This window comes from Pelodiscus sinensis, chromosome 1, assembly GCF_049634645.1.
Source record: "Pelodiscus sinensis isolate JC-2024 chromosome 1, ASM4963464v1, whole genome shotgun sequence".
Lineage (NCBI taxonomy): Eukaryota > Metazoa > Chordata > Testudines > Trionychidae > Pelodiscus > Pelodiscus sinensis.
The window spans coordinates 121,153,497-121,178,129 of NC_134711.1; the positions used below are offsets into that span (position 1 = coordinate 121,153,497).

A 24,633-nucleotide genomic window follows, 5' to 3' on the forward strand; every position below is an offset into this window, starting at 1 on the left:
GGTTCCACATATAACATAGTGCAGGGAGCCACCACCACAGCAATGCCAGTGGTCTCTCACCTGTGCACTAACATCCCAAGCCCAAGCCAATTGGGTACTGTAGGGTAGCAGAAGGCAGATATACTTGCCATAGGATAAATAGTTTTCTATTCCCTGAATAATCCAGAACAAGGCTACTCCAGGCTGCTATGGTCGACTCTCTCCACTCAACCTACAGAGAGTCAGTTGAGGCAGTTAGGCTAACATGGACTAAGGCCCTACACACACTGTTTAGACTCATAGACTTTAAGGTCAGAAGGGACCATTATGATCATCTAGTCTGACCCCATGCACAGTGCAGGCCACAGAATTTCACCCACCCCTCTCACCTACATCTCAGATATTGAAGCCTTCAAATACTTTGAAGACCCCAAGATGCAGAGAATCCTCTAGCTGTGATCTGTACCCCATGCTACAGAGGAAGGCAAAAAACCTCCAGGGCCTCTGCCAATCTACCCTGGAGGAAAATTCCTTCCCGACCCCAAATATGGCGATCAGCTAAACCCTGAACATGTGGGCAAGACTCATCAGCCAGACACCCAGAAATTCTCTATAGTAACTCCTGTCATCCCTCCATTGACCTATTCCCACTGATAATGAATGGACAATTAGTTACCAAGATCATGTTATCTCATCAAACCATCCCCTTCATAAACCCACATCTAGTTTAATCTTGAAGCCAGATAGATCTTTTGCCCCCACTACTGCTCTTGGAAGGCTGTTCCAGAACCTCACTCCTCTAATGGTTAGAAACCTTCATCTAATCTCAAGTCTAAACTTCCTACTAGCCAGCTTATATCCATTTGTTCTGATGTCCACATTGGTATTAAGCTTAAATAATTCCTCTCCCTCCCTGGTATTTATCCCTCTAATATATTTAAAAAGTGCAATCATGTCCCCCCTCAGCCTTCTTTTGGTTAAGGTAAACAAGCCAAGCTCCTTGAGACTCCTTTCATAAGACAGGTTTTCCATTCCTCGGATCATCCTAGTGGCCCTTCTTTGTACCTGTTCCAGTTTGAATTCATCCTTCTTAAACATGGGAGACCAAAGCTGCACACAGTATTCCAAATGGGGTCTCACCAATGCCTTGTATAATGGCACTAACACCTTCTTATCCCTACTGGAAATACCTCGCCTAATACATCCCAAGATCGTATTAGCCTTTTTCACAGCCATGTCACAATGGCAGCTCATAGTCATTTTATAATCAACCAGGACTCCGAGGTCCTTCTCCTCCGTTACTTCCAACTGATGTGTCCCCAGCTTATAACTAAAATTCTTGTTATTAATCCCTAAATGCATAACCTTACACTTCTCACTATTAAATTTCATCCTATTGCTATCACTCCAATTTACAAGATCATCCAGATCTTCCTGTATGATATCCCGATCCTTTTCTGAATTGGCAATAGCTCCCAACGTTGTGTCATACGCAAATTTTATTAGGACACTTCCACTTTTGGTTCCAAGATCAGCAATAAAAAGATTAAATAAAATTGGCCCCAAAACTGATCCCTGAGGAACTCCACTTGTAACCTTCCTCCAACCCGACAGTTCACCTTTCAATATGACCCGCTGTAGTCTCCCCTTTAACCAGTTGCTTATCCACCTCTCAACTTTCATATTGATCCCTATCTTTTCCAATTTAACCAATAATTCCCCATGTGGTACTGTATCAAATGCTTTACTAAAGTCGAGGTAGATTAGATCCACTGCATTTCCTTTTTCTCAAAAAAGGAGATCAGGTTCGTTTGGCAGGATCTACCTTTTGTAAAACCATGTTGTAATTTGTCCAAATTGCCATTAGCCTCAATGTCTCTAACCGGGGGCAGATGACTGTTTTGCCGGGCCCAGGGCAGCGTAACTCCGCAGGGCCCCCCCTTTGCCACGGCGCATGCGCGGGGCTTTTTTAAGCGCGGGGCCCGGGGCGGCCGCCCCGTTCGCCCTGCCCTATATCCGCCCGTCTCTAACTACTTTCTCCTTCAAAATTTTTTCCAGGCCTATGGTTACCCGGGTCGCTTTTTTCCCCCTTTCTTAAAAATAGGAACTATATTAACAATTCTCCAGTCAAATGGTACAACCCCTGAGTTTAGAGATTTATTAAAAAATTTTGCTAATGGACTTGCAAGTTCATGTGCCAGTTCCTTTAATATTCTTGGATGAAGATTATCTGGGCCCCCCGATTTACTCCCATTAAGCTGTTCAAGTTTGGCTTTTACCTCGGATATGGTAATATCTACCTCCATATCTTTAGTCCCATTTGTTAAGTTACCATTATCCCTAAGCTCTTCATTAGCCTCATTAAAGACTGATGCAAAGTATTTGTTCAAATATTGGGCCATTCCTAGATTATCCTTAACCTCTACTCCATCCTTAGTAATTAGAGGTCCGACTTCTTTTTTTTTTTTTTTTTTTTTTCCTATTTATATGGCTATAAAACCTTTTACTACTGGTTTTAATTCCCTTTGCAAGGTCCAACTCTACCTGACTTTTAGCCTCTCTCACTTTGTCCCTACATGCTCTAACCTCAATAAGGTAGCTTTCTTTAGCTTCCTCCCATTTTCCACTCCTTATATGCTTTCTGCTTTTTCTTAATCACCTCTCTGAGATGCTTGCTCATCCAGCTTGGTCTAACACACCTGCCTATAATTTTTTTCCCTTTTCTAGGGATACAGGCTTCTGACAGCTTCTGCAACTTTAATTTAAAATAATTCCAGGCCTCCTCCACTTTAAGATCCATATTTCTTTAGTCCAATCAACTTCCCTAACTAATTTCCTTAATTTATTAAAGTTAGTCCTTTTGAAATAAAAAACCCTAGTCTCAGATTTATTTTTGTTTATCCTTCCATTTAATTTGAACTGAATTAGCTCATGATCACTCGAGCCAAGGTTGTCTCCTACAACCATTTCATCTATGAGGTCCTCGCTACTCACCAAAACCAAATCTAAAATAGCATCCCCCCTTGTTGGTTCAGCAACTACTTGATGAAGGAATTCATCAGCTATCACATCTAGGAAAATCTGAGCCCTATTATTATAACTAGCACTTGTTCTCCAGTCTATATCTGGAAAGTTGAAATCTCCCATGATTACGCAGTTTCCATGAGTACTTACTTAATTAAAAACATTAAAGAAGTCTCTATCCATATCCAAATTGGATCCCGGTGGTCTATAACACACCCCAAGCACTATCCCAGGGGAGGATCTGATAGTTTTCTTCCCCAATGTGATTTTTGCCCAAACAGACTCTGTCTTCTCCATTCCATCACTTTTTATTTCTTTACAATCTACCTCATCTTTAATATTCAATGCGACTCCACCACCTTTACCCTTATTTCTGTTTTTCCTAAACAGCACATACCCTTCAATACCTGTACTCCAGTCATGCCTAGTATTCCACCATGTTTCTGTTATTCCTATAATATCTGGTTTCACTTCCTGGACCAATAGCTCTAGTTCCTCCTTTTTGTTACCTAAGCTCCTCGCATTGGTGTACAAACATCTTAATGTTTGCTGTTTGGCCTCATTCACATTCTTTACCCAATTTGGCACGGACGTTATACCTCCAATATGACCTATTAGACTAGTATCCACCCCACCCTTCCTCATGTTCATTCTCCTACTCCTAGCTATATCCTTTCTTACTTCATTTTCCTCCCTCTCAGTGTTAAAATCTGGCATAGAGATTACCTGGGCATCTCCCAACAGTCTCCCCCAAATTCCTAGTTTAAAGCTCTCAATCAGTTGAGCCAGCCTCCATCCTAGAAGTCTATTTCCCTCCCTACTTAGGTGAAGTCCATCCCTAGAGAACAGTCCTCTGTCCATAAATGCCTCCCAGTGACCATACATCCCAAAGCCCTCCTTATAGCACCACTGCCTAAGCCATCTATTGATCATCATAATCTTGTCACATCTTAGTTGCCCTTCTCTAGGAACAGGCAGAATCCCACTAAAGATCACCTGAGCCTCGATTTCCTTGAGCATCCTCCCCACCCTAGCATAGTCTCCCTTAATTCGTTCCAGCGAGAATCTAGCCATATCATTTGTTCCTACATGAAGGATGATCAATGGATTCCTTCCTGCTCCCTTAATAATCCTCTTCAACCTCAGTTCCACATCTCATATTTTAGCACTTGGCAGACAGCACACCCTTCTATTCTCTGGATCAGCTCTGGTTACAGGCCTATCTATTCTTCTCAATAAGGAGTCCCCAATCATAGTCCTGTCTTTTCCTAGTGACAGTGAAATTCTCTGGTCTATCTCTAGCTTCTTCTGGCTGCAAGTCATCGCCATTCCTATTTTCCCTTGTAATCCTCTTTAACCCATCCTGTATCCTCCTAATGCTCATTATTGGTGTTGTCTCCATTAAGTCTTCCCCTTTATCTATGGGACTAGCCACTCTTCTCTTCTTATATACCTGCTGTACCCCTTCTTCATTCTCCAGCTCCACATACCTGTTCTTGAGCTCTATTTTTCCTTCACTGACCCATCTTTTCCTCTGCCTGGTTTTCTGAGTCACATGCTTCCACTGTCCATTTTCTTCGCCCAGCAGTCCCCCCTCTGAGGCCCTTGATCCTGCTTCCATCTGCATATCTAAACTTTCCCCTTCAGAAAGCTCTCCCTCAGTCAGTCTGGGAGAGAGTTACCAGAGGAGATGATGTACTGATGTGCTTCTGAAAGACTGGGTAATGAAAACACCAGCTAGACACAGGGAAGGGAGCCCTGAGGTAAGAGTGAAGGAGGCACTGAGAAGCAGGGAGGCATGCAGAAATGGCCCATGGCTACGTAGCTGTTCCAGTAGGGAAGGGAAAGTTGCCAAGAGTTGTCAGGGTTTCTGTGCTGGGACCTGGAGTAGAGGCTGGGCACAGGTTTTCCCCATCCTCCCTGGTCCATTACAGCAACCCCTTTCCCTCCACCCCGCCCCCAAGAGGGGAGACTAAGCCCAAGGGGAAACAGAGATTGTGGGAGTTCTCCCACAGCCCTCCTTGCTGACCTATGATGAAAGTGGCTCAGTAGGCTGAGACCCTTGCCTCTAGAAAGAGGGGAGGGGGTGACATTGAGTGTCACAGTGAGCCTCTGAGGCAAGCATAATCCACCAGGAAGCATAGGACCCATTGAGACAAGGTCGGAGCTTTGTCACAATATCAATCTCTGCATCCCCTTAAATATTTCTTTTTCTTCTTCTTGAAAGTCTTTCCAATTTTTTCAGCCCTCAATTTGGTACTGACACATCCAGAAATAATTTTTTTTTTCTTTTTAGATTTTACCTGTAATCTTCCAAAATGCCATATTAAAAGATGCTATCATAGTATTGGCCTTATGTTTGTTTTAGAATCATTAAGCTAGAGAATTTCTTTCTTTTAGAATAATGTTATATCTTGTAATTGGGTATTTTTCCACTGTGTAATACATAATGAGATACTGCCCCTTCTTTATACCTGCACTACAATTCTATTGTAGTTACTCCTTTGGATAATTACTACTAAAACCAGAATCTTATTTAACAATCTAAATGGAAGGATAACAAACACAACATAGTTATTTCACCTGGATTCTAAAGCTATGTGTATTAAATAGGAAACCAAAGAGACAAGTATATGGTCATAGAATTAAGTTCTGGATATATTAATTTGTTACCAAGGAAAAATAGCTAAAGCATAGCCACATTCTAAATGCTGTGTAATTACAGTGTAATTACCATAAATCAAATGAGCAATGATTTACCTACCCACCCTTGTTCACCCTCCTACCAATGACTTGTGCTCTCCTTATTTCAGTGGCTCCCATATAAGTAGCAGGTGCTCAAATTAGAGAGCCTGATGCAGGTCGACTTAGTTTACATACAGTAGAGTCATAAGCCACCTTAAAGTTTCTCTCTGATTTAATGAGTGCCAAATATACACCAAAGAGCAGACTTTGACTTCTAGATTACTGGCTCACGTTAACATACTGTAGAACATATTTGTGAGTGGCAGTATCAACATAAGTCACTATCTTAGTCTGACTTCCTCCTCTGAAGGAGTAATGAGAAATCAAATCACAAGATGACTTACCAAAATAAGAGGAAGAAATTAATTTTGCTGTCACACAGCTTCTGGGTTCTTTGTTTATGGTAGGCTGAGAATATATTCCTTATAGACAGTAACTAAAGATTTATTCCACAATTATTATTTATTCATACCTAACAACATTTACAATTGAGCTGGCCCAAACTCAGTCTTGTTTTGGTACCTTTAAGGATGGAAAAAAAGCAAGTGGATGGAAAAAAAGCAAGAATATAGCAAATTAATGTGCAAAGAAAGATCTGTCCTGTAAATACAGGAGATTAATTTTGGATGCTCACTTATTTAAGAGGTGCTGAGAATGAAAGCTTTCATGTAAAGACTCCAAGGGAGTGGCAGAACGAATGCCTTATGGCAAAAGCTCAGGGCTCAGAACCTATCTTCAATGAGCTTTAAATCAATGACGCTTTTCTCATTAATTTCAATGGCCTTATATCAGATCCCTCAAAAACAGAGTTCCTGGCTCTACAGGAGAATTTGGATGTATCTACACAGTAGGGCTTACCTCGAAATAAGCTACAGAAATTGAGCTGTGTCTTCGCAGCATTTATTCTGAAATAGTTCACTCTTCCTATGACTTCCCTTACTCCTCATACAATGAGGATTACAGGAGTTGGAGTAAGAAGTCCTGCAGCTTGACAATATTTTGACATGATTTCGAAATAACTGCCTGCTGTGTAGACGTGGACTAAGCTATTTTGAAATAATGCTAATTATTTTGAAATAACTTTGCTATGTAGATGTACCCTTTCTGTGTGACACACTGGACAATAAGGTTAGGAACACATTTTGAAAAGTACACTAACTTGGGTTTCCAAGCTTGCTACGTCTATGACCCAAATTTGCAAAGGTGTTTACAGCTCCAACTGACATCCACAGGATCGCAGCTCTGAAAAAAAAAAATCAGGCTCCTAGGCACTCTAATTGAGCACCCCAAGACTCAGATTCAAAAATGAGAGCTCAGTAATGTCTCTGTGTTCCAGTTTCCCATATGGGTATTTGAAAATGTTGATAGTAGTTCCCAGGTGCTGACTTTGTGAGTGCTTTGGGGCTCAAGCATCAACTAGAAAAAAGATCTTCAGCACCCAGAGAGCCAGATTATTTTTTATTGTGCCCTGGTGCATGGACCATGGCCCCGCTCCCTGCTCTGCCCGCTTTCTGCACAGAGGCCCCACCCATGCTTAGCTTGAGACCTTGCCTGGTGCTCCAACCCAAGGCCCTCACCCTGCTTGGTCTCTTCCCCATGAGGTCCTGTGCCATGAGGGACAGAAAGAAGCACCCATTGGCAAAACCAAAGTCAGCATCTGTTCTTCCCACCCACCTGCTAATGGTGCATATATTTAAGAAAGACATTGTTCATAGGCCATAGATCTGTAGCCTGGGACTTACGGGAAAGCCCTCTGACCAGGGTCATGCTAAGCAAGCCTGAGGAACTCAAGATGTCTCTCTTGGACTTGTTTTGTGTACTGGTCCTTCTATTAAGAGGTGCACAAACTGTTAACAGTACCTGGACTTCATAGGCCCCCGATCCAGGAGGGCCATGGTCTGATCACTTTTGGGTCAGATAAAACCTGAGTGGCACTGTGTCTGTGTGCCTGATTGCAATGCCACTCACTCTAATTTGGAGGTGGTGAGCACAGGAGCGTATGGGACAGGGGCCGGGTCAGGTTGCTAATGTGGAAGGGGCCACCTGAGAGGAGAAAAGGAGGGTCAGAGGGGTGAGCAAAGCTATACTCCCCTGCTTTAGGCAGCATTTTGTAGTCTTTGCTGAATTATACAAAATAAACTTTTCCAAACAAGCCAAAGACCTGATGTTCTGAGGATGTGAATGAAGGGACTCAAACTTTCCCTTGTTGCCACGTGACCAGTAGTAAGAAGCAGATGAGGGAAGAAACCCCCCCCAAAACTTAAAATTAGCCATTAGGATGAGAGAGGGACAGGAGGGGGAATATATAACAATTACAGGCAGTCCCCGGGTTACATGGATCCGACTTACATCGGATCCCTACTTACAAACGGGGTGAGGCAACCCCGCACTAGCTGCTTCCCCCCAGTAGACCAGGAAGACGCGGAGCGGCTTTTCTCAGCAGACACCTCAGCATGAGAATAAAGGACTGAGGGAAGTGAGGTGTGGGAGAATAAAACTGAGCTCTGGAGAAATGTTTGGCTAGAGTTTCCCCTACAATATGTACCAGTTCCGACTTACATACAAATTCAACTTAAGAACAAACCTACAGTCCCTATCTTGTACGTTACCCGGGGACTGCCTGTAATCCTATAATAATAGAGTTGAAGGGGAGCTTTGAGGCATAATTTGTTGCTATTTGTAGAGGTCCAGGAAAGAAGATGTCCATGGAGGATGACTATTGTTAATTATTAAATTGAGGTATTTAATTTTGTGCATCTGAAATAGTAGTAGGATGGCTGCCTTAAATTTGTTTATCATTGTAATAATTCATTTGAGGATCAGATCTGTATCAAAGAGGATCAATAACTGTTTTAAAATGATATAACATGGTTAAAAGTAAAATTAATTTCCTGAACTTAATAGAAGCACTTAGTAGGGCATTAAAAATATTTTGTAAAACATTAGAAGTAGCAATTCCTAGTCATATAATGTGAGGTTTTGAAAACAGGACTCAAAAGGTGTCTATAAGTAAATATTCATTAATCTGTTTCCATGCATAGAAACTTTTCATTTACATATGCAAATCTGTTACTTCTACACCTTACTTTCATCCACAGTGTGCATTTTTGCTGGTGCACCCATTGCAACTCATTTTGAAAGTCTGGTTCTCCTCCTAGATGTCAAACATCTACCAATCTCCAAAATGCTTACCTATGCAAAATGCTCACCGTAAAAGAATACGGGCTTTAGTTGATAGAAGTGTGGGTTTTGTATGTGTTCGAACAAAAATGAAGAGTTATGAAAATAAAGCCATTTGGTTTCTACATCCCTCCTCTGTTTGCTAAGAGGTTTCAATCACATTAGCAACTATGAAATCTCTAAGAAAATGTATGATGGATAATATTGTTAAAGGTATCGGTAGTATATTACAAGGTGACAGTACCAAATGGTCCGATCACCTACCCCTCACCTAGATTTAGTAAAGTAGCAGGAGGGTAGCTGGAGGGACCGAACGAATAGCCAATCATTCAGTTTCTCTTGAAAATATTTGTGTTTATGAAACGTACAAAGCTTTCCAAAAGTTGTTTAGTTTCACATTTAAAATGTTCAATGTTTTAACAGGGAAAAAAAAATCTATTTGAACTGTTGAGTAATATAAAGAAAAATAAACATCAGTAATAGAAGCATTCATTTGGAGTTCATGTGAGCAACATATTGCACACAGCTGTCTGAAGAGAAAAGAAAAAATAAAGCTGAATCAAAAGTAAGGCACTACTCTCTTTAGCCATGCCAGTGATTATGCAAGCTTAAATCAATTAATGTTACAACTTGTTGACATTTTACATCTGGGAGTATAGGAAATTATTTCTTATATATTTGCAGCTCCCCTCTTGCTTTATGTTTGGAGGCAGAGTCTCACAATCCTATCTCCAGTTTGCACATTCACAATGAACAGAGGAAGAGACATCAGGCAGGTTTTTGGTTTCTAAATGAATTAAAAAAAATCAAATTATATAGCAGCTAGGGATGTTAGATATTGTGTAATTGAATAATTGTGTAACGTCACCAAATTTTAGTGGTTACACAATCATTCATAGGTCTTGGGGGTGGGGCCAACAGCCAGCGTGCTCATGGCTCCACTCTCAGGGAGCCCCATGGCCCCCTGCTGCCCTGCACTGCTGCCTCTATCACAGGCAGCAGCGCAGGGTGGGCAGGCGGGAACCAAGCCACAAGGGGAGTGGGTAACCCATGGAAGCTGCGCTGGCATCCAGCGGAGCAACCTCTGTCCATGGAGAGCTTGGACTGACCCCCTGTGTATGGGGCTGTTCTGCCGCAGGAGCCCCTGCCCCACTCTGATAGAGGCAGCAGCAGAGGGAGGGACAGGTGGCTCCTGCCGGCCCCCCATACCTCTGTAGGAAGCAGCAAGGAGGGGGAGCAGGCAGCTCCACAGAGCTGGCATGCAAAGAGTGCTGGTTTAAAATCTGGCTTCCTGGGCATATCAGCTGCTGCCTATCTACCCCTCCTCTACCTGATGCCTCTCTATCAGAGGTAGCAGCATAGGAGTGGTGGCAGGCAGCTCTGCCAGATCTGGTGCTCATGGGGAGCTGGCTCCCTACGGGCACTGGCTCCCACCTACTCCCCCCTGCTACCTGCTGACACAAAGGTGTGTGTGTGTAGTAGATAGGATTAACCGATAAGCACAGGCTTATCGGTTAATCATGTAGTCCACTGCATGTTGACATCCCTAATAGTAACCTTTGATAGACATGTCTAGTCTGTTAAATATGTACATAGGGAGATTTCATTCAATTTAATAAAAACACTAATGTACTTTGCAGTGATATAATGATGGTCGTGCTAATATGGTGAAATGCAGTTATACAGAAAGATCTGATGACTATGTTCCAGCGTAGCTAACTGTTGTTGTTTCTGATATTTATATGACAAGAATTTATAAACTTGTTAAAATAAACAAGCAGTTTAAAAATGACATTATCCTTGATAGCAAAAGGAAGGTACCAAAGTGCTGAATGTAAAAAGTGCTGAACTTCCATTTTAAAGTTTTATACACATTATTCAGTTGAAATTGCATATGACCATCATCTGTGTTGGAATCAGGCTAGCACATTGGGGCTAACATCCTACCCTTTATTAAATGGGCAATTAGCTCCTAAATGAACCCAAGCAGTCAGGTTCCTGGTTTTATGCCCTGCCCCAAAATGTGCTTACAGAGACACACACACACACACAAGACTTCTTGCGCTGGCCTGTTTCCAGCCTGCAATGTCAACTTACTTCCTGTTCCAAACTGTAGTGCAGTAGAAGTGTGTACTGTTACATATGGCTTCAGTGCAACATAGGTGGAAGTAGTCTCTGTAGAAACATTAGTTTCTTATTCATGTCCAAAGGTTGTTATAAGATTTAATTAAAATTTACAAAACATTCAAATGAAAAATGCTTCAGGAGTTCTATTTTATTAATAAAATAATAATAATAATAATAATAATAATGTCACCAAGTTCACACTGTAAAGATATCTACTAAACACTTAGGCCCAAATCTTCAAAGATGTACTTTGTATGGCGATCAGGAGGTCACTTAATCTTTGTATGCCTCAATTCTCTATTATAATATAGAAAATAACACTGTCTTTTTTCAGAGGGATATCATGTGTATTGTCTACAGTGGGGCCAACAGCCGTGCCAGGTCCCAGGACAAAGTGTGGGGAAGAACCCAGCTCCATGCCCTGGAAGGAGCGGGACTTAGGGCAGAAGGGGTGGGACCAAGGACAATCAGTCCTTTGTGCTGCCCAGACCATGCCATGTCCCCTCCAGCTCTCTCAGCCATCTGGAGCAGTGCACCAGTGCTCTCATGGCAATTGAAAGAGGTCTGAGGCTCTGGCCACTGATGTTGCAGCAGTGGTGGCAACTAGGAGCTCTGGGCCCCTTTGAATCTCCAGGCTCTGGGGCAATTGCCCCCTTCCTCTACTCCCCGTGTTGGATTGTCTATACAATTCTTATTATGTCTTGTTTGGTGGTTGCTAACAACTGCATAGCACCTACTTAAGAAGGCTTATTGCCTAGAGATGTTATAAAAAAAAAAAGAGAACTACTCCATGAAACTAATTGATCTGAACATGTTGAGGTGAATGCAATTTGGAAAACAGGAAGGGTTTCTGTAAAAAGGAAATGTTACAGATGATGGGGCAGAGGTAGTCCAATGAGCTATGAATAGCACTTATTTAGCTATGAAAAGGGAAAACATAATCTGATGTAATTATGTATTTACAGCAGGAATAAATTTGACTTAGGATATTTTCCTCAAATATGGCTTCAGTTTGGTTAGTATAAATCAAAGACTTTTTTTTTGGGGGGGGGAGGAGAATTGGGGGGTTCGGGAACAGAGTGATAGAATGTTCATCACACTGCCTCCAGAAGAGCAATGCAGTTTGGAGCTTTTAAAATGGAGCAATCAGTCCAAACAATCTTTTCTTCCTCCTGTATAATTTCTTTCTCCCCCTTTTTTTTTAGTGGCTGGGAAACAGAAGACCTTGGTGCAAATAAACATCAGCTTATCTCTGCACCACTCTGGCCAATAAATTAATAAATAAATCTTGCCAAACAAGGCTCTCTCAACTTCCAGTTTCAAATAGAAAAGGAATTCTCCTCCGCTTTCTGTTCAATAGCTTTGGGATGCTTAGCTGTGGATAGCAGTGAAAATTTCCCTCACCAAAGTGTTTAGTCATATGTCTCTAACGGAATCTCAGGTCTATACCCGTACTTATCCTCCTTGAACTACATCCATCACATCTTCCTGCTTGGCTCTTGCAACTGTCCTCTTTTTGTCTCTTTTCTCTCCAAACATTGTTGCTGCACCTGAAAGGGTAAATCCTCCTTCTTCACTCTCCATGTTGGTACCACTGGGCTCCATGTTTGACCTCTTTCCCTCTCACTTTACCCCCTTTCTTTAGGTGTACACATCCATTCACACAATTTCAACCACCATCTTTATGCTGCTGATTGTTAAGTCTGCCTTTTTGCTCTTGACTCCTCTTCCTCCATCCAGCCCTTCATCTCAGCCTGAGATCTCCTCCCACATATCTGGCTGTTAGTTTAACATGGCCCAACCTGAACTCCTGAACATTTCTCTAATATGGTCAGTTCTCACTGATGCCAGCACCATTTTGCTAACCAAAGCCCAATGCCTAGAAGCCATCTTTGTCTCCACAGAAAAAAGCAGAATCCACATTTAGTGAAGACAAAACATAGAGCTGAGTATCATCCATACAATGGTGGCAACATTTCAACCCAAGACTTCTCACAGTCTCTCTAACCTTAAATTCATGCAGAGCAGGATACATGACCAGACTAAGTAACCAGGGCCCTATATTTGAGGGTCCCTCAGGAGATAGGAAAATTATTCCTCATCACTACCAGGAATTTCTCTGATGAAAGATCTGTACAATAGCACCAACTCATCCACCACCAGCAGGGCACTGCAAGTGAGTCAACAAAGCTCATTGTCAGAGACATGAAAGACTGCTAAGAGAGAAAATCAGCAGAGACATCTTCCCAGGGAACCATTGCTAGAGGAGAACATACTTTCTTCATGCCATTCAGACAACACTCTAGTGAGGCAGGTGGATATATATTGTGACATTAAACTCCATATTCTTTATGAAAGTATGTTTATGCTGTGAATGTGACATAACTGAGATGTATTTTAAGCAATATAACTCATGTAAGGTATTTTTGGAAAGGTTATTTACTGGACATATTTATCCTATTTGTATGCATGTATCATTTTTGTATCTGAAGTTAGGAATGTATTTCTGCTATGCTACTTTAGGTCACGTCCCTGCCAACATTTCAGGTACAACTGCTGGCCCATCCTTGAGGATAGTGGACTGAGAAAAGGTTTGGCCTTCCTGTAGACACTCTGTATTGCCAGACTCATGGATGTTGTGATGCTAAAGAGTCAGGTGACCTGGTCACCTGACACTAACCTGCATCTTGGATTGCTGAACTGTCCCACTGAGAGATGAGGAAATCAAACAAATGATTCCTGCCTTGTGGAAATCCGATACAAGGTGGGGAAGAAAAACAATCAAGATAATCAGTTTACTTCTCCTCTGCTTCTCTATCCACAGAGATACTTGAAAACACTCAAAAACAAAGGGAGCAGGGAAGAACTGCTGGACCCAGGCTAGAATGAGTGGGGAATTATTATCAGTATCCATTTTCTTTAGTGAATCAAACTTAGTTTGTGTGCTTTACTTTATTTCTTTTGTGATCTTTGTTCTGTTTGCTACCTCTTTAAGCACTTAAAATACATCTATTTATAGTTAATAAACATAGCTCTTGTTTATAGTATAACCCAGTGTATGTAATTTCTAACTGGGGGGAGGTGGAGAGAGGAAGTTGTGCATACCTTCCTCCACATTGAGGGAGGAGGTGACTTGCATATAATTTTGGTTTAGTACTCCAAGAGAGGTAGACCTCTGGTTGCTGTGGCAAGACCCTTACATTGAGTCTTCCCAGAGCTGATCTCAATGTCTGAGTCATTCTACAGTCAGGTGTGGCCCTGCCTGTGGGCTTGGCTAGAAGAGGCTGCTGAGCCTGGCCCAGCAAAACTAGGTAAAGGTGACCTAGGCTGGCAGAAAAGATGAGCTAAGTGGTATCTCAGCTCACCAGATGACATCCCAAGAGGGTCTAACCCATAACAAACATTATTAACCTTGTTTTATAGTTTAGAAGTCAGAGCAAAACAGTGACAAAGCCAGGATTAGATTGAAAAGTAAGAAAATCTCTCTCCTTCTAGATTCAAGTCCTTCTCAATTTATCGCCCTGACTACTATTGAGAAATCACAGACATTATGGTAGAAAGTGACAACAAATTCTAAAGTGTCCACAACAGCAGCAGTGTAGAAATACAAACAACTCCACACTAATGTTGTACCTTACTCTGAAAAAGAAGCCTAATAGCGCACCAGTGCTTTAGTCACCTCCCCCAATACTTAAATCATTGAAATAATAGCAATCTACAGAGCTCAAGCAAGGATACAGATGTTCAGGCACCAGTCTGTTGAGTCTGAGAGTACAGAATTGCTTTATCTACAGAGTCACCAGCAGAGTAATCCCATGAGGCAATACAATTCCCCAAAGAAATTAGCAACTCTTCTAAATACATGACCATCAAAATGCTCCTTGAGCATACAAGGAAGCATTTCATCAGGCCCTTGTGACTTAAAGACATCTAACTTGTCTAAGTAATCTTTAACTTGTTCTTTCCCTATATTAGCCTCTGATCCCACCTTATTTTCACTGGCGTTCACTATATTAGACATCCAATTGCCATCAACCTTCTTGGTCAAAACACACATACAAAAGAAGTCATTAAGCACGTCTTCCATTTCCACATTTTCTGTTATTGTTTTTCTCTCTCCATTGAGTAATAGGTCTACCCTGTCCTTGGTCTTCCTCTTGCTTCTAATGTGTTTGTAAAATGTTTTCTTGTTACTCTTTGTCTCTCTAGCTAGTTTGATCTTCGTTTATGCCTTGGCTTCTTAAATTTTGTCCCTACATACTTGTATTTGTTTATATTCATCCTTTGTAATCTGAGCTACTTTCCACTTTTTGTATGATTCATTTTTGATTTTTATATCATTGAAGATCTCCTAGTTAAGTGAAGATGGTCTTCCTACCTATTAACAGCCTGATTTTGCTAATGTCTGCCTTCTTGAAATCCATTGTCTTTATTTTGCCATACTTTAGAATCATGAACTGTGATAGAGCCATCTTCTCCTCCCCTGGTGGTGAGAGAGCAGCCCCCTGTAGCTGGATAGATTTCTTAGCCTTAAATGTTTCCATAAGAATACTCTCCAGAAACTCCTTGTGGGTTGGGATGCACCTCAGCCTAGCCACCTCCTCCTGTTGCTCTCCCATCTGCTTCCTGAGATATTCCCCCAGTGGGCATCTTTCACACTGGATGGTCCTCCCCCCAGCCTGACTACCTGTGAGTGGAAAATGCAGGCCACGGTCTCTGTAAATCTACACTAGCTCTGGGTTTTGACATCCATGGTAATGTTCTCTGTCTGTCTACAGTGTAAGTGAAGGACATAGGAGCAACAATGGCATTGGTGATGCCACTCTTCCTAACCATAGTGACAATATTACACCTCCCTCCCGCAAACTCCCCTGTTTGTGGTCCCTTGGCCACTTAATCTCTGGCTTTTATGAACTTCTGTTTTAGGTCAGCCCTACCTTTTCATTAAACACACAGCAGGAGGATGATCAATTATCCCAGGGCCTTGGCTAAAAGAAAAAGAGCAACTAAAAGTACAGAACAGCTAAAGCTATAAAGCACATGAAGAAAAAATAATTTATCAATAAATCAGTGGGGAAAAATAACACTGAAAATAATATCCGGACAAATGAGCATCTAACTGAAGAAAAAGAGTAGTACTTCATACATGCAAGCAGAAAGCATATTTCATTACTGGTTTCAAATTAAGTATAATGAAAGTTTATTGCAAGAGCCTAAACATTAGCCTTGTATCCACTGAATAGAATTTAGAATAATAATTTTCAAAAAGAACTACTGCTATTTCAAGGGACTGCAATACTAAAAGCAGTTATTTTTAGCAAGACAAGGATCTCATCATAGTTTGAATTCCCCATGGTGTCATTTCACATTATTTTTGAGGAATTCCTCAATAAAAGTGTCAAACAGAGAGTGAGTTGAGCTCCCCAGAGGACAGATTTGGATATTTTCCAGTACCAATTCATAGCCAAGAAAACTCATCCAAAAAAAAGTTCACTTCATTAGAAAGAAAGAAAATGTTTAAATATGAACACAGGAGAAAACTCTTAACCCATCAACCACATCTTGTCTAATTAATTGAGAAAACTCCATGTTTAGCTGCATCTGAAGGAGATTGTAATAATTTTTCTGCAGTGACTTCACTGCACAGAGATGCAGTGAAGGCTCAGAAAGGAATGTGAAATTTGACAAGTAGGGATGGTACAGAATTTTTCAGGGCCCTGTAGGAAGCAAGAGATATGGGGGTTCTGATGTAGCTTTCTTCTCAACTGTGACTGAATTATAACCTCTGGTCAGTGTAGTTCTAGGGAAGTCAAGTGCAATCACATGGGTAGCTTAGGGAATCGCTGTTGATAAGTCTCCAATTAAAAATTGTATCCTCTGCCTTGTATCCAAACATGCAACTTCCAGTGATGTCAATGAAACTCTTATGGAAGGACCCTATTGAACTGAATAAAAAAAAAAACCCATACTGATCTAATGAATGTATGTTCATCTCAGAAACTGAGCTGAAACTAAAACTGGTTGAATACTGCAAAACAAACAGAACAAAACAATAACCCCACAAAAATGCACATTCATTTGTATGCCAACTGACTGTGCTATTTGAACATGTTTGTGCCCTATTTAATTAGATATTCTTCATGAACATTTAGTATGAATAATTTTTTCAGAAGTAAATGTGTGTGTTTATAGACTAAACACCTATATTCTCATCCAATTAATAATTTGACCATCTCTAGCTGAAACATTAATCCAGGAGGGTAGGATCTAGCCTAGAAAGCTTTCACCTAAATTTACTGACAAACTTTTAGAATCCTGTGAGGGAATGGAGGGAAAGTCTAGTGCTATATTTACACACTAGTCTGTTCAGAGCCTTTTAAATTTCTGTTTGTTTTTTAATGACAGGCAAAATTGAGAAGTTCAAGTCAAAAAGCTATTAATAGGCTGGATGTACAATCCATCTGAACAAACATCACTCCAGTGTGAAAATGAACCATGTAACAAAAAGAAGGTGCAAAATTAAGGAACACCTACTCAGAAATTATAATTGTTCCACAGACTCTCTGAGAGCAGAGTGACATTACTGGAAAATATTATTTGTTATTCATTAGCTGAGCTCCCAATTTTCACTGTATAACAGAGTTTTCAGGTTTAACCAGGCTAAAATGTCAGCAGTACCAGTCAGTGCCTACTATCTACCATAGGCTTTTACAAATTCTTCCCTACAATGGCATTTGGTCTGTGTGGGCATTGGAATTTATGTCAGGGATTCTTGAGCAACTCAGTCTATTGCAAGTTATACATGTGCAAATATACATGTAACATGCACAACTGAATGGAAGCAGGAAGCATGGAAACTAGGATTCGGCCCAAACATCAATAATGAAGGCAGGGATGGGGGGTTCTTGCAGGAGCAGGCATAAATGTATGTAATGGCACTAAACGTAAAATGTACAAATCTGTAATTCACAACATTTGGGAATACACATCTTCATTCCCAAGCTTGTTTGAATATCAGAAATGGGCATGAACCAAAATCTTGGAACCCAACACCCCTGAACTTTGGGGTGTTTGAAATCCAGATGTGAACTTGCATGCACATCTGGCAGCTTGTGCCCAGTTCCAATTTAAACATGGTAACAGTTATAATGATACCATTGCATGTTCTACTCCATGGGAATCTTGTACTCTCACCAAATTTGTCAAGAACTGGGTTAATCTCTGGCCAAGCGTCTACCAGTAATAGTACTGCTTAACTTTTATTAGCTCTTCTAGTCTCCTAGAAGTTTCATTTTTTTAATCATATGAAAGACCAGCCATATGTTCCTGTTAATGTACACCCCTACATATTGATACCCGGCTACAATGGCATGCTAGGAATTGAACACAATTCTCCTAAGAAAAAGGGAGGGCAATGAAATCAGGTAACTTTTCTGAAGAAAAAAATAACATTCAGCAAGTGTAGCAGTGGCTTTTTGAATATGTGTTAGGGAAGGACTAATTAGATTTGAATGGATTAAGGGCTAGGAGAAGCCAAGCTTGTCATTCTCAGGCTCAATAAACATATTAGGAGCCTGATCCAAAGCTCAATGGAAAGATTCCAGTCAATTTCAGTGAGGTTTGGATAATTTTATATATATTATAGTTCTAGCTAAGATGTCAGTGAGAAAACATAGCTTGCTAACCACCTCTTAATAGGTAAAATGCACAAACTGGGTCATTCATCTTCACCACATTAATTACTTACCAAGACAGTTGTGACCGTCATGGGCCAACATGAACCCATCATAGCATGTACACCTGTAGTTGCCTGGAATGTTGATGCACTCATGGACACAACCTCCATTGTAGAAGTCATTTTCGCACTCATCAATGTCTAAAACACAGAGGGAGGGGAAAGCAATACTCAGTTAAAGATTGTTCCAAAAATTCTGTTAATTTTGGGCTGTGTGTGTCAACATACAGAAATATTCCATCTGCTAAATATGTGACATGGAATATATATATTTGAATAATTATATCATACATTTAGATCACGCCTTTTACCCAGAGATCCCATAGTGCATTATGGAATGTATATGTAAGGGTATGTCTACACTACAAAGTTAATTTGAACTAATAGCCGTTAGTTGGAATTAACTTAAAGGGGCTACACATGCAAACTGCTATTTCGAATTTAATTCAAAATAGCGGAGCGCTTAATTCAAACTAGATAAACCTCATTCTACAAGGAGTAACATCTAGTTCAAATTAAGGGCTGTGTAGCCACTAGTTCAAACTAGTTGGAGGTTAGCCCTTCCCAGGTTGCCTTGGTGGCCACTCTGGGCCAAACCAGGGAAACTCTTCTGCCCCCCTTAAAGGGGCATGGTCTGGCTACAGTGCTTGTGCCAGTTGCAAGCCTGCCAGCACCCAACCAGCCCTCCGCCTCTTCCCAGGACCAGGCTGGTGGCTCCCAGGAGCCTGCCCGGGGCCGCAAGAGGTGGGTGCCCACCTGGTCTAGTGCGGAGATCGTGGACCTCATCGAGGTTTGGGGGAGAGGCCTCCAACGTCCACGATCTCCGCACTAGCCACAGGAACGCGGCCGTCTACAGCCGCATGGCTGCCAGCCTGGCCACCAGAGGCCACATGCGGACCCAGGAGCAGGTCCACTGCAAGATTAAAGACCTGCAGCAGGCCTACTCCAGGGCCTCCCAGCCAGACGCTGACCTGGAGGCATGCCCTCATTATGAGGCCCTGGACCACATCCTGGGGGCTCACGCAGTCCATGCCCCCCGGGTGGTGGTCGACCCCAGGGTAGAGGGCCCCGTACTTGACATGGAGGAAGAGTAGGAGGATGCTGAGAGCCAGGAGCCTGCCCAGGACCCCCGAGGCACCCTACAGAGCACATCGGCTGTGGCGTCTGAGACCGGGGAGGGCTCCACATGTGAGTGCCATCATGCTCCCTTTATGTGTATGGGGGTGGGGTGGGGGGAGAGGGAGCCTAGGGACCGTGCGCCTGGGCCTTCCAACCATGGAGTAGCAGCTCGGTGTCGTGCTGACCTCGCCTTGCAGAGGGGGGCTGGGTTTCACCCACTGTGTCCCCAGGGAGAACTGACCGCTGCTCTTGTTTCACCACAGCTGCAGCACCTGGGACTGCAGGGCGCACCACCTCGCCTAGAACAGCCACCCGCACCCAGGCCAGAAGGCACACCAGGAACCTGGAGGACTACCAGCGGCAGCACCTGCAGCTACTGGAGCACCAGATCTGCATCCAGGAGCACTGGGTCCGGGAGGACCTGCGGCCGTGGCAGCAGAGCTTGGAGGCACTGGAGGAGCAGAGCCATGCCCTCAGAGGTCACCTCCAGACCCTGGTGGACAGGTTCCTGCCTCCTCCTGCTCCAGCCCTTGCGGCTGCCCCAGCTCTCACTCCTCCTCCCACCCTACTCCCCCTCCCACTTCCTCCACACCCCCGTCCCTCCTACCCCACACTCCACACCCACTTCCCCCGATGCCCCCACACTCGCAGTGCCAAGAGACAGGAGAGCCAGCAGGACCCCGAACCCTGAGTTTTCCCTTTCCTTCCTCCCCTTCCACCCCCTTCCGGCTTCCTCCTCCCAGGTTTCCCCCTCTCCTCTCCCACCCTCATTCCTCCTTCCCCCCACCCCAGTTATGTACAATAAAGAGAGGTTTTTTGGCAAAACAGGTGTTTTTATTTTACATTAGGAAGGGGGGTTAGGTAGGGGAAAGGGGAAGAAGGGGAGGGTGCAAGAAGGCCCCAGTGGGGCATGCAGAGAGAGTTTAGTCCTCCTTCACCTGGAAGCTCTCCCGCAGGGCTTCTCGGATCTGGACGGCCGCCTGCTGGGCCTCCCCGACGGCGGCGGTGCAGGGCTGCGCATACTGGCCAACCACGCGCTCAGCCTCAGCCATCCAGGCTGGCAGGAAAGCCTCCCTCTTCCGTTCACATAAATTGTGCAGCACACAACATGCTGCCACCACGGGAGGGATATTGTGCTCAGCGAGGTCGAGGCGGATGAGGAGGCATCTAAATTGGGCTTTCAGGCATCCAAAGGCCCCCTCGACCACAATGCGGCCCCGGTGAGCCTGGCATTGAAGGCCTTCCAAGAGGGGTTGAGGTGCCCCGTGTACGGCTTCGTTATCCAGGGCTGTAGGGGGTAGGCCGCATCCCCCACCAGGCAGACAGGCATGTCCACATCCCCTACCCTGATGTGGCGGTTGGGGAAGAAGTTCCCAGCATGCTGCCTCTGGCACAATGAAGAGTTGCAGAACATCCTGGGGTCGTGTGCCTTGCCGGTCCAGCCCACATTAATGTCCGTGAACTGGCCCCAGTGGTCAGACACGGCCTGCTGGAGGACGGAGAAGTACCCCTTGCAGTTGATGTACTGGGAGGCCTGGTGTTCTGGGACATGGATGGGGATGTGCGTCCCGTCGATGCCCCTCCCCCCCCGCAGTTGGGGAAGTCAAGGGCGCAGAACCCCTGGATGACCACAACCGGGTCGGCGAGACGGACCACCCTGCAGAGCAGCACCCAGTTGATGGCCTTGACCACTTGCAGAGAGACACACCAAAATCGCAAATCACTGGGGTGCCCGGGTGGCTGGGAGTGTTCATTTCCTGGCACTGCCCCACGCCCCACTCCCGGAAGCAACCCTCGCTGTGATCCCGGCTGCTGTGGGTGGCGTGTAGTACGGCCGGGACAGACCGACCCTCCTGTGCGGGGCACTTTTGCCTCCTCCCCCCTGTTTTCCCTGGGGTGACCCATCCCCTCCTTGCAGTCCCCCTTCCCTCCGGCCCAGTGGCTGGTGAGTGCCGTACCTGCATGAGCACTGCTCCGACAGTGGATTTCCCCATGCCGAACTGGTTCCCGATGGATTGGTAGCTGTCTGGCGTGGAGAGCTTCCACAGGGCGATGGCCACACACTTCTGGAGGGGGATGGCGGGCCTCATGCAAGTGTCCCATCGCCGCAGAGCAGGGGCGAGCCACTCACAGAGCTCCAGGAAGGTGTCTTTCATCCTGAAGTTCTGGCTCCACTGTTGGCCTCTCCAGCACTCCAGGATGATGCGGTCCCACCAGTCGCTGCTGGTGTCCAGACGCCAGATGCGGCGGGGCACGCTGGCGTCCGGGCGCTGCTGTAGCTCCTCCACGCCCCAAGGGAGGCCAGGGGGAAAGGCAGGGAGCTGACGTGCACCAGATGGTGCCAGGCAGCCTCCAGCCATTGCTGGCAGGCTTGCAGCAGCAAGTCCAAAAACTGGAGCAGCATGCCCAGGGCGAGCTCTGGCTACATGGTGCCAACTGCGGCGGCGGCCCCAATGGGAACCACTGACACAGGCAGGCGGAGAGGAAAACGCTTTGCTGTCCCTCGGCGAGGTAGGCAAGCAAGCGGAAAAGCTGAGAACCAGCTGTCCAGGGGGATCCCTTTAAGCACGAGCCTCCGATAGCCTCAGACAGCAGCCACACAAAGCAACTACTGACCTGATGCCCCGCCGGAACCGGTTTCAGCTGCCTTTAAATGCGACCCAGCGTCCAATCAGTGTGGATGAGCATTTCGAATTAGCAAAATGCTAATTCAAATTAGTTTTTGGGTCTAGATGCATTATTTCGAATTAGCTTATTTCGAATTAACTAATTTGAAATAAGTTAGTTCAAAATAACGCTGTAGTGTAGACATACCCTAAGGGATCACCTAGGACTGAATGTCAGCCACCTTGTGGTGGGTGCAATATTGCAACAATTCTGTTTCATGCCCACACTTTTTAGGAGAGGCTTGAGGATTAACTATATTCCCCTCAAACTGAAACAGCACAGAAATGAGTTAAAGGTGGGCAAGATGGCACATTATGAAGCATCCATAAATACTTTGCTACCTCATGGTACTATTTTCTGGCATTGATTCAATATCCTTCCCCATCTACCAAAACGGGGGGAGGGAGAGGGGGGGCATTCTGGGCTCTGTCACAGACCTCCTGTCTGACCCTGGGCAAGTCATTTAATCTCTGTGCCTCAGTTCCTCTTCTTTAAATTGGGTGTAATTATAGTTTGTTTTTCTTATCCTCTCTCCATCTTGTATATTTTGCATCTAAGTAATTTGGGCAGAATCTGTCATTGTATGTCTGTACATTGCTTAGGTCCATAGGAAGATTTTAGGTGTCATTCATTTATATTGCGTTAGTAATATAACTAGTATGTCCCATAGATAGCTAATCAGAAAAATTAAAAAAAAAAAACAGATCTTTTTTGCTTTCTTATCTCAATGAATTCGAGTGACACTATTCAGTACCACCAAACAGCTAAAGGACTATTTAACTTCCACGAACAAGAAGAATTATATAAAATTAGTACTGGTGCCATAAATTCTACCCATTTTGCAGGTAGGGGGGGTGTCTTTTTCAGGGACTCACAGTTATTCAATGGAATTCATCATTCTGGGTAATAGACATTTCTATCTCCAGAACTGTAGGTAAAACACAAAAGGAGAAAGACTGGTGAATTTAAATCATTGTCTAAATAACTGTATAAAGGAAGTAAAGCACAGAGATTTCGCTCATTTTGATCTCTGATTGTGCTTTCAGAAATGCCAGCAGATCAGCAGTTAGAGTCATCATCATTATAACCACTCCATCCTGGCTCCCCAAATAGCTGGTTGTTGCACTTGGAATAAAACAGTGCCCAGGAAGTTTATTCATAAACACAATCCTAAGCAACTGCAGTGCCCAAGTAAGGTATTAAATGTGATTAGGCAGAGCAACGATTCTTTAGTGAGCAGAATATACCAGAACTCAAACTAGGAGTTTGCCTATTTAATGGTCAGCCCTATTAAACCTATATATATTATCTACTGTAGAATTCAAAGTGCCCCTGTGTGTAGCTTCATTTACCTTCTCTTTGGTCAAGTCTTATTCCACCTATAAAGCTAATATTTGGCCTTTTTTTTCCACAGAGTTAAGTCCAGTCGGATGATTCAGGAACTTTGATAACATTGTGACCCCTTTCTAAACAAAGACACCACCACAAAACACAAGACTCCTGTTTCAGGAGTCTGATTTGTCTTGTGTACACCAAGTTTCACCTCACTTAAAAAATACTTGCATACAAAATCAGACATAAAAATACAAAAGTGCCATAGCACATCAATGCTTTTTTATTATTGCTTACTTTTTCTATTTTTACAATATATTCCAACTGATTTATTTTATAATTATATGGCACTTACATGTTGGTATGATACTTGAGCCTGTTTTTCACTTGTGAGTCTTATCTGAAACCCAAGCCCTGCTGCCTAGGACTGAAGCATGTTACTTAGGGTGTGTCTAGACTACAGGGTTTTGTCAACAAAAGTGGACTTTTGTCGACAAAACTATACCTGCGTCCACACTACCGCTGAGTACTGTCGACATAACGTCGACAGAACTCAGTTTTGTCGACGCTGGTAAACCTTATTTTATGAGGCATAACGCCTTCTGTCGACAGAGTTTCTGTCGACAGAAGGTGTTATTGCATGTAAACTGTCCTTTGAGTCTACACTACCATGTCGACAAAGCAGCTTGCTTTGTCGACAGAACTCAATGTAGTCTAGACGCTCT

At 43.6% G+C, this 24,633-nt stretch overlaps 1 protein-coding gene across 9 annotated transcripts in view; it reads right to left on the minus strand.

The window, feature by feature from the left end:
* Nucleotides 1–24,633, minus strand: part of SCUBE1 (signal peptide, CUB domain and EGF like domain containing 1) — a 293,808-nt gene that overhangs the window by 235,007 nt on the left and 34,168 nt on the right. For all 9 annotated transcript variants that reach the window (XM_006127719.4, XM_006127718.4, XM_075899443.1 and 6 more), the window contains exon 3: nucleotides 18,803–18,931. In XM_006127719.4, the coding sequence (XP_006127781.2) occupies nucleotides 18,803–18,931 (129 nt within the window). The remainder of the gene's footprint in view (nucleotides 1–18,802; nucleotides 18,932–24,633) is intronic.